Below are 11,287 nucleotides of genomic sequence, written 5' to 3'. Positions count from 1 at the left end.
CCACTTAAGCTTGCTTTGGAAAGGGGTGTTGAACCCCAAAGGGATCCGTGATCATCTGAAAACCACTCCATCTTTCATGACCTTACATCCCTGGTCAAATAACCATTAGGGGATATGTGATAGTGAGAAACACATGCCTATCTTGGTTCACTTTGGAGACAAAGGTAGTGCAGAAGGTGGCCATAGAGCTCCATAAGTTTAGGACAGAGGAATCACCATTGCTAGCAAAGCATTTGTGCCATTGACAAAGAGACATTGTTGTTGATTAGAGTTTGGTAGGGGGGCTCCTTTGATTAACCCAACAACCATCTTACCTTTGACTAGATAGTTGAGGCCATCCACATCGACTATAAAAAGAAAGGGACTCGTAGGGATTTAATATTTACGTAATTACCTAAAATTTTGTGTGATCACAAGGTCTTATTAACATATTTACATAATCACAGTTAACATGATCACAAAAAAGCTGGTTGAGAGCAACTTGGAAACCCACAAAAAGCCTGCCAGGTAAAACAATTTTCCATGCGGGTCCCTACAGGCCCGTTGAGAAAACCCTAATGCCCGACGAGTCCGCAACATAATATATAGGGCCCCGATCGGGTCCGTTGGGTGTTATTTCTTGAGCCACTCAGAGAGAGAGAGAGAGAGAGAGAGAGAGAGAGAGAGAGAGAGAGAGAGAGAGAGAGAGAGAGAGAGAGAGAGAGAGAGACGACAAGAGGAGAGAGGGAGATAGGGGGCCGTGTGGGAGCATGCACTGCACCGCAGTGTGCGGTAGTAGCAAGTACTTGACCACACGACATGGGTGTGTTGTGTGTGTGTGTGTACGTTGTGTGATAGCGTGTCTTTTGTCATATTGCACGACAGTCATAAGGTACCTTAACACACAATGTGAGTGTGTGTGTGTAAGCTGCTCTACGGAACAATGCTTACCACGCAAGCATCACCTCGGTGATGCGGGGAATCTGGTGTCCTTGTGGTAAGTATTGGCTCATTGTCTGGGTACTACATCGGTCACGCAACAATTCTAGTATCCTTATGGTGAGTCAACTTCCCTTCCCCTTTCTAGAAAAACATATGGGCATAGATCGATAACGTGGCTATATGATGCTCGTATGCAAGCCATTATTGCTCTTTCGATTTGGGCGGTACTCGATCGGTAACGCGGCTAATTGAGTGTCATTTGTTAGAAGCATTTTTTTTTGCATAAATGTGGTGTTTAGGTAGTTGACCTGGCCGTACAAATGCCATATAAGTTGTATGTGCATATGCAGTTCATTTTTTAAAGTATTAAGTATATGAAATACTTGGTCGGTAACGCGGCCGTGAAGAGTATTTCATATAAATGTTTGAATTGTCTAAAATTGTTGTTTTGTAAGTGTTCTTGTGAAAATATATATTATCTGATCATATTCAAAATAATTTTTTATTCATCAATCATTGTTGCTATTTTAAATGCTACATTTACATAAGTAATATTCACGGTATGCTATTTCTCTATGTCTACAAATAGCTAATATACTTTCAATTTAAAAAAGCATATGCACACATTTTGCATGTAAGACATTCATTTTAATCTTTTTAAAGAGCAAGACGCTCTTTGCAAATTGCAATTTATGAGTGGTTTGTATACTATCAATGGTTTAAAATGAGCCAAAATGAAAGATGTGTACATCACGATGCATATGTCTACTATTGGCAAATTCTTTTGAAGTGATAACATGCAAAATATAAACTCACGTCTTGTGTTATATCATAATATTTTAAAATGTTTTGGGCTTTTACCTTGTTCTGTTGGATCTGGATGACTTCCTTACGAGCTACTTGTTTTTATTGCATTTTGCACAAGTAAACATAGCATTTGAAAGTGAAAATGATTATCAACCTGAATGAATATAATCTTGTACAATTTTTTGAAGTCTTTAAGTCACGGGTATGGTTTGTTTGAACTAGTGTGAGTGCAACATGAAAAATATGAACCCATGTCTTATGGTTTCTCTTAATATGCTGAAAGGATTCATCATATTAAGGATTCACGTTTAGGGTCCTGTACTGTTTGATCTGAACGGTTTTCTCAAGAGTTACTTGTTTTTTCTACATTTTACACGAGTAAACATAACATGTTAAAGTGAAAATGGTTTTCAATCTGTACCAATATAATCGTACACATTTTTTGAAGTCTTCAAGTCACGGTTATGGTTTGCCTGAACTAGTGTGAGAGTGCCAGGGCACCCATGAAACAATATTTGATATGTAGTTTTTTATTGTCTAGTGTAAAAATGATGCAAGATCAAAAGAAAATTATTATGCGTGCCATTCAAAAAGAATGTATTTTGGCAATATCATCATGTGCAGATGACCGCATACAACAAATTACTATAAGTGACGTATTCATTAAAGACCTCACTAGCGCTATATGGGAGAACACAGAGCGTAGACTGCGAGGTGGAGGCCAGTATGAGTTGTTGCTTCCTACAGGGATCCAAGAATTTGACCCCCCACCACAAGGTCAGGATAGTGTTGGGCAATATGAAAGTCTGTTTGCCGAGACTCAAAAGAAGATCTCCCTCCCACATGCGATATGGAAAAAATAGTGCTGTGGGACAAACTATGGGAGGAGCAGAAGGTCAAGATGATGCGGGTAAAAGCTCAAGACCGAGATTCCTTACCCAAAATATTGAAGATGGCCCAAGATGCACAAGCGGATGTGGGTGGCCAATCAGATGCGAACGGCACCAGCACAATCATGCGCACATCATTGAATGCCAAGTGTGCTCATCTGATCGGCATTCCCCACAAGGCCCTGGTGGAAGGTGCAAGGGTTGGAATAGGCTCTTTTGGTGTATGCACATTGTACACCATTAAAGGCATTTCTTTCTTTCCAGAGCACACATTACATATGTAGGAAAATTCTACAAGGGAGGGAGTGAGTCAAAGTTTGCTAGCTTTCAGATAGAGCAAGGAATGCAATCACTTCACCCCTTTATTGTAAGATGCATTGGCTTTACCACCGAGGCTCCCTGGATCACAATCTTTCCATACTAAAATGGGGGCACCTTGGGGTCATGATGTGCCGCCTGCCATTTGCCCACAGAGCATTTAGATGCTACACGCACAAGCTACAACACGGCTGGAGGTCTCTGCCACCAGCAAATCAACACTTACCAGAGATAGAGACTGCATGGATCAAAGCAGTGATTGAGAAGATGCCAACAATCTTACACACTTTAATTGATGGCGTTGCGGTTGCTCACTCAGCTAGTATAATGCACAGTGCCTTGCACCCTTTTAACGTAATGTTGGACTTTACTCGCACGAATAAACCTCGCTTCGACATCATTGATTGGGGCATGATGCTTAGAACGCCAGCCAAGTACGTATCAAATAATTATTTGCATCCGAGCGGTTAATCGGACTTTGCAGTTTTGGAGACGAAGAAAGCGGAGGAAGGAGAGATTGCAAAGCGATCGTGGACTGCTCCAGAAATATATGATCCACGGTATGCGGATGCATACACAAAAGCAAGCGACATTTATGCATTAGGTTTTCTATTCGACATGTTGATAGACTTTTGGAGTGCAGCTAGGAAAGTCTATTTCCAAGAAGAAGTATTTTACCACCCCGATCAAAATGGAAGCCTATTTTCTAGGGTTTGGGGTGGTCCACCTCATTGAGTCATTTGAAGTATATTTGAATATGTATGTCTTTAGTCAATTGTCTTGAAATTTTGACTTTCGCATCAATTGCATAATATTTGACCGAACTAAGATACGCCAATTGTGGTATCTTTGAGAATGCTGAATCGTAAGAACAAATTTTGTCAAAGATATTGAATATTTTCCTATATGTCCATTGCAGTTCTAAGATATTATAACTGATGAAGAACAAGCTTGTGGTACCCAAACAAGCTTGATGAAGAACACCAATTTTTTTGCTGTGATTGCTAATAATCTTACCTGTACATACTCCAATTTCTCTCCGAACTTGAGTTTGTTGCACATTGTGCTCGTACTTTTATTTCAAGGGGACATAAGGTCGAGTAATGCTCTCCACCATCATCATCCACCACTTCCATACAGGTTGCTCTTTTGCCATTGACTGTATAAAATCATTCGTAAAAAGACCTTTTTTTAGTCCAAATGCACTCATTTCTTTGATACAATCAATTCGATCATGAACATTGGAGTAGAACGTGTTGACCACGTGATAGAAATTGATGACCACCTCTGTATTGGACATCAGATCTAAATTCCAATACTCCGGATTGAGTATGTAAGTCGCACTATGGAGTGGACTATGATCGCTCCTCCATCTTGCATGAAAATACTTGGCCAAAATTCTTTGTTGTTTGATAGAGAATGGTAGTCATCACTCCTTCTCTACTACATACTCTTTTAGCTCCTCAGGATTTTCAAGACTTTGTTGGACTGACCACCATGTCATCCACACTTTGCTCACATTTGGCGCCTTCTAATCAAGGTTGCGAACCACGAACATAACGGGCATCATTATGAAGGGGAGGAGCTGGGAGCACAACGAAAGAAGAATATGCACGCACACACTCACACACACACCACCATAGCCACACACATAGGTTGAAGGGGGAGAGCCAACGTACTGTGTGCCCCCTTTCTTTATTCTCTTATCTTATGCACTAAGGCACAATACACATTGTACTTAGTGTTAGTGGCTCACACAAGTGTGTAGCTGTACACTTAGGGTTAGTGGCAGTTAGTGATGGGCGGTCGGACACATGGCCATTAAACCTAACATTCTCCCACTTGATGGCCAATGTGGGAGACTATAAGAATGGAAGAGAACCACTCTTCACCCAATGCCCATCAACTCACGACAATGCTGAAACTGATGGCTGGAGAGACTCTTAGTGAGTGCATCCGCTGTGTTTTCTGACGTAGGAATCTTCTCTAAATCAAGGCTCTTGTTTGCCATGCATTCACGACTGAAGTGATAACGCACATCAATGTGTTTCGTTCTAGAATGAAACACTGGATTTTTAGCCAAGGCAATAGCACTCTGACTGTCACAATGAAGAACTGGTGTACACTGCTCCAATCCAAGATCTTTCACTAGGCAAGCAAGCCAAATAGCTTCTTTGCATGCTTCACTGAATGCAACTTACTTTGCCTCTGTGGTAGAAATGGATGTACAATCTTGAAGAACAGATCTCCAAGAAATAGCAGAACCAACAAATGTGTAAATCCAACCTGTTGTCGATTTACGACTGTCAACACAGCCTGCATAGTCATTGTCTACAAATCCCTGAATGGATGACTCTCCACGACCATAGCATAACTGTCTATCTGCAGTGCCACTCAAGTATTTGAGAATCGACTTGACAGCATTCCAATGCTTTTTACCATGGTTAGACATAAATCTGCATAACCTACGTTGTTGAGGGTCAAGCTTAGCATGCAACTCCTTGGGTACATGTGCATAAGCTTCGCAGCCAAACGTACGGAGTTTTTCATAAGATAACTTATGTCCTAACCATAACTCCAAAGGTACACGAAACTGTAATGAAACATGTGGTGATCTATTGATCAAATACACAGCAGTGTATAATGCTTCAGCCCAAAATGCTTGCGGTAAATTAGCCTATGATAGCATAGACATAATCCTCTCTTGGATGGTCCTATCCATTCGTTCGGCAACACCATTTTGTATAGGGGTATAAGGAGCTGTAAACTCGTGCTTAATTCCCCTACTTGAACAGAAATCTGCAAACTCTTTGGAGACATATTCTCCACCATTGTCTGAGCGTGAAGATTTCAACTTATGTTCAAACTGAGTTTCCACACTAGATAAGAACTTTTTGAAATAAAAAAAAGTCTCATCTTTAGACTTCATGGCATAAACCCAAACATGTTGTGTTGCATCGTCAATGAATGTAACATAATAAGACGCACCGCCATGGGATTTAGAAGGCATAGGCCCACATAAATCACTATGCACAAGCTGTAAGGGCTTTCTTTCTTTGTCAAAAGACTGTGTATGATGTGCTAGTGTTTGCTTACCATATTGACAGTGTTCACAAAAGGGAAAATCAAAAAATGATAGACGTTTTTGCTCTGATAGAAGATGAAGGGGAGGAGCTGGGAGCACAATGGAAGAAGAATACGCACGTACACACTCACACACACACCACCATAGCCACACACACAGGTTGAAGGGGGAGTGCCAACGTACTGTGTGCCCCCTTTCTTTCTTCTCTTATCTTATGCACTAAGGCACAATACACATTGTACTTAGTGTTAGTGGCTCACACAAGTGTATAGCTGTACACTTAAGGTTAGTGGCAGTTAGTGATGGACGGTCGGCCACATGGCCATTAAACCTAACACATTATATGGTATTCATCCATTATACTCCTCCACCAAGAAGCCTTGTTTATGGACCCACGTAAAATTTTCTCTTTCACTTTTTCTTTCTGCTCAAGCTGCCATTCATTAAAGGCCGTGCAATTGAAAGTGTCAATCACCGCACCCTTATTGTGGAGAAGTGATTCCAATGTATAAAAGTGTGTGCAAAATCAAGTTTCAACAGGAACTATCAATATCACTGACATGCGCGTTTTGTAAAAATCGATCACTCTTTGTCGTTTCAAGATAAATTTTACAACTTGTCACGCTGTGTCAATTATTTTGGCGAACCATGTGGTTTCTTCACTAGTGTACCAATCCTTCAACACCAAGTTTAAGTTGTGCGTATTACAATCATTGGCAAAAATGCGCACTTTATTAATTTTCTAGCATTTTTTAAGTTCTTTGCATTTTCCATGACTATTTGAACGACATGTTCAACACCAATTTCTTTAATTACATTAATCAAGACCTCAAAAATATATTTGCCACTTTTAATTGCACCAAAACTGTCAATCGTCTTTATGAATGTTTCTTCCCTTGGACAAACCAACATTACATTGATTAGTGGTCTTCTTTGAACATTATACCAACCATCACTCACAATTGTGCATCCTGAAAGCGAAATATTCCCAAGTATTATTTTGAAAACACACTCTTTTTCTTCAATGTAACATTTGTCCAAGAGATGATTTTGTATTATGTGATACGAAGGGTATGAAAATCCTGGGCAAAACTCACCGATTTTCTCCCAGGCGGCCTTCCAATGATTGTTGTCTACCATGAGTAGAGCACTTCTAGTGAGCAAAATCGCTTTGGCGAGTGCGGTTTGTGATTCTTCTAGAGACTCCATTTGAAAGCTTTGATGCAATGATTTTTAACGCATTTGCCGAAGTCCACCTTCATTGTGACGCTTAAAAGGAACGCTATTTGACATTTTTCTCTCCCTGCACAGACTGTTCAACAGAGTTAGTTGGTGTCACCACAGGATCATCATAGTTAATAGTTGGCTTTGACTACTCTTAACTTGCATCCATAACAGAGCTATGTATTCATTTTCTCTTGCCACCCTTTATATCAAGCATGCTTTGCAATTGCAGGTGCCTGAGGATGTTCATATTTCTTACAATTCTTTTTAATGCAACCCAAAAATGGTCCCCAATACGTGGTGCACTGCTTGATTTTGTAGTGAAGCAAAATTTGCATTGCCACTCCATATATCAACCGCATATGTTGTGAGCATAATCCGACTCTTTGTCAAGGGTTTTTTTATTTTTTGCCTTCTTCGTACCACTTGTTCCGAGATTTTGCTCCATTGCTTTCAATTTAATACTGACGGCATAAGAACTAGATGTTCAGTTTTAAAAACGTGTTTCTTCTTTTCAATATATATTAGAAAAACATTCACTAAGAAAGTACTCAAATCTGCACATTATGAGATTTGCAATACTCTAGTCAATCCACATATTGATCACATATATTGTGAGCAAACATACACAATGCAATGCACTCTCTATACGGCATTATGAATACAACAATGCTATAAATTTGTCAATGCAACTATAAATATGATTATTATTTATACATCCTCTTCGATTTGTAAACAATAAGACACATCTATTCTCAAATGCTACAAAGAATAATCAACTTCTACACTAAAACAATGATAATTATTTGCAAAACACACATAAAAGCAATAATATCTATGATTGGTCAAGTCATGTACTAACAACCTTTCATAATATATAATGCACTCCCTATATAAACCAATGCATAAAACAAAGCAATGAAATCTTCAATACAATCACACGATTGAAGACTACTTGTACCCAATCAAGGATTGTAACCCCCTTATGCATGTAATTCAATATATAAAAGCTATTTTCACCCAATTAAAGATTATAGCTCTCATATTGTGCATTGACAATCAAATCTATGATGGTGAAAAGTGCAAGACTTCAATGATCTTTATATACCTAGTACACTAGTACAAGGCATCCGACCCTTGACTATCGACTCATCATTTACATATGCCCATCTTCTAAAACTAACTTATACCTTTTTATGGACCAATGACTTCGTTCAATGAGCACGACTCTCTAAATTCTCAATTGTTTTGGTTTAGTATCTTTATGTTCAGTGAAGGATTTAAATATTTTTAGAAGTGGTTACCGAATTGAAAATCACGTTCGACCCAAAAAAAAAGACATGTGGCTGTATAACTTTAGGTCAATTCACATGGAGATGATTGTACCCGGCGGTCGAATACATTCCCCAGGGATTTACCTAGTCAAAGTGCCACAGTTAGAAGAGGTTTTACTTTATATATTTACGCCCGTCGGCCTTTTTTATTTTCCTGGCGGGCCTACTGGGCAACATCCTTTACCCCAGCAGGCCCATCGGGAAAATAAAAAAGCTCGACGGGCCTTGAGGAGAAATGACTAAACCCGATGGACTAACTAGCTTTATTGGTTTTTGCAGGTCATCATCAGGATCACGTTTACAATTAACGCGATCACGTCTTTTTTTGTGTAATTATTGGTGTTATTAACGTAATCACATGATCGTGATCACATTAGTGAAATCCCTGAAGGGGAGGCAATGGACAACCTTGTCTGATTGATCATCTGAGAACAAAGGCATGTGACACACATTTGTTAATAAAGACCCATGTTCGAGCATTGCCAAATAGAGTTGAGACAAAATGGAAGAGCAGGAGTAAGGTAAAGGAGCCAGCTTAGAGATGTTTTGTGACAAGCTAATCATTTTTTATTTTTGGGGGAGATTTTGCAAATCTAATTGTTTTGAATATCAAAACATTTCACCAGAATCCTCATGAAAAGATGAATCATATACTAAGAAGATTGATACTTTTTAGATTTTTTTTCAATGCTCCATTTGAAAAAGTTCACTTTTTGAGTTTTTTTGAAGCATTAGAGGCACTAAGGCCAATACCGATACACTTTTCAACAAATCACAACGCGAGACAAAGGCAAGATCTTAAGCATATTCCAAATTTTAGGTTTCTAAATTGAGGGTGAATCCGTCTTTTAACTTGGGTCAATTTTTTTCGTCTCTACAAATTTTTTTCTGACCCTAATGGAGTCAACAGTCAATGCAAGTACTCGGGTTAGTGAACTTCTAACAGTCGATGCTCCTCTCTTGAGTTAAGACGGGTTTGTAATGAAGCTGGTGGCGGGATCGTATGAGAGGTATCTATGGGGTTGGAGGGTGGAAAAGAAGAAGGGGCAGCTGCAGCCCGTGTTCTCCTACCCTGCTCATCTCGCCCCCATCAAATGTATCGCTTCGTGGGGCTCCGTGCTTGCCACAGGAGGGGCGGACGACACCATCAAAATCTTCGATACAAATACGAACACAGATATGGGCACCCTCACTCATCACACTGGAGCAGTCACGGCGCTCTCTTTCTACGGTTCTGCTTGGTATCCGAGCAACTTGCTGAGTGCTTCTGATGACGGCCTCGTGTGCTTGTGGGATACAAACTCTTGGCTTCTGTACAAATCCATGAAGGGCCACAGAAATGGTGTTTCAGATCTTTCCATACATCCCTCAGGTCGCCTCTGCCTTTCTGTTGGACGCGACTCTCACCTCAACATGTATGATCTTATCAAGGGCCGACGTTCTTTTACCTCTAAGCTTTTCTCGGAGGCTTCTCTCGTTCGATTCTCCCCTCTGAATGGCAGCACATATGCTCTGGCCATAGAGGGCTCTGTCGTAATACACCGTTCCGATGATGGCCGTCCCCTGCATACATTTGCACATGAGAAACGGGTGCTTTGTATGGCTCAAGAAGAGGTATGCCTTGTTTGGTTGTTATTTTGTGAAGGGCTACATTGAAGACCCACACACATGCAGTGACTCAAACACTCTCTCTCACTTGGGTTCATATTTGTTCATGCACGTGCAGGTACATGCACCCACTGCTTCATAGAAGAGGTAATTAAGATGAATGGAGAAGCAGTAGGACATTTCTTGTTAGTATCGGCAACCGCAGATATGCACATAGGCTACACACACACACACACACACCCACCTGTTAGTATTGGCAACTACAGATACGCAGGTATAGGCTACACACACACACACACACACACACACACACACACACACACACACACACACTCTTCCACCTCTCTTTTCTTTTTGCAACAAAAGGGAGTTGATTTCTATTATCTCTAGATGCCCAAACGGCATTGATTTGTCTAAGCCCAAATGCAGAATTTGTAACAACGGCCACATGGGCATAAACTAGAAAAATTGTATGAATTGAACGAGGCAATGGGTACACACACCCCTTGCTTCATAGAAGAGGTAATTAAGATGAATGGAGAAGCAGTATGCATTTCATGTTAGTATCAGCAACCGTAGATACGTAGGTATAGGCTACACACACACACACTCTCTCTCTCTTCCACCTCTCTTTTTTTTTTTGCAACAAAAGGGACTTGATTTCTGTCATGTTTATTTTTTCTCTTTTGTGTTTGAGGTTGTGTTTTGCAGTAATTTGGGGCACTCCTCCCACTCTTGGAATCGTAGGTGTGCCAGTGCGTGTGGGACTGTGTGCCTTCAGTGTCGATAAAAGCAAATAAGTGTATATGAGGTGCTTTCATGCGTGGTGCACCGATGAGGGGGTAGAAAAGTTGCCTCGGTGATAAAGTTTGCGACACTCCTTTTACACAGGGGGAGAAACTTCTGTACGGAGCTCACATCCTCAGTTTTCGCATTTTGCAGGCCAGCTTGATCAGGTTTTCGCTGATTGTGCTGAGAGGTCCAGCCACATCAGCCCTTTATTTTCTTTATTTGCTAGGGCCCTTAGACAAGTTGGCCAAGGTTATGTTTTAATAAACCCTAACCCTTGACAGTGCCACGTCACTACCTTGTGACATGCC

General features: G+C 40.5%; 1 protein-coding gene across 1 annotated transcript in view; it reads left to right on the top strand.

Moving 5' to 3' along the window:
* Window positions 1-9,514: 9,514 nt before the first annotated feature.
* Window positions 9,515-11,287, top strand: part of LOC147439960 (uncharacterized) — a 57,203-nt gene continuing 55,430 nt past the window's right edge. The window contains exon 1 of the mRNA XM_086485673.1: window positions 9,515-10,193. Coding sequence (XP_086341799.1) covers window positions 9,561-10,193 — 633 coding nt within the window. The 5' untranslated portion in view covers window positions 9,515-9,560. The remainder of the gene's footprint in view (window positions 10,194-11,287) is intronic.

This window comes from Adiantum capillus-veneris, chromosome 16, assembly GCF_014529385.1.
Source record: "Adiantum capillus-veneris isolate H3 chromosome 16, ASM1452938v2, whole genome shotgun sequence".
NCBI classification, from domain to species: domain Eukaryota; kingdom Viridiplantae; phylum Streptophyta; class Polypodiopsida; order Polypodiales; family Pteridaceae; genus Adiantum; species Adiantum capillus-veneris.
This window is presented reverse-complemented; position numbering and strand designations above follow the sequence as displayed.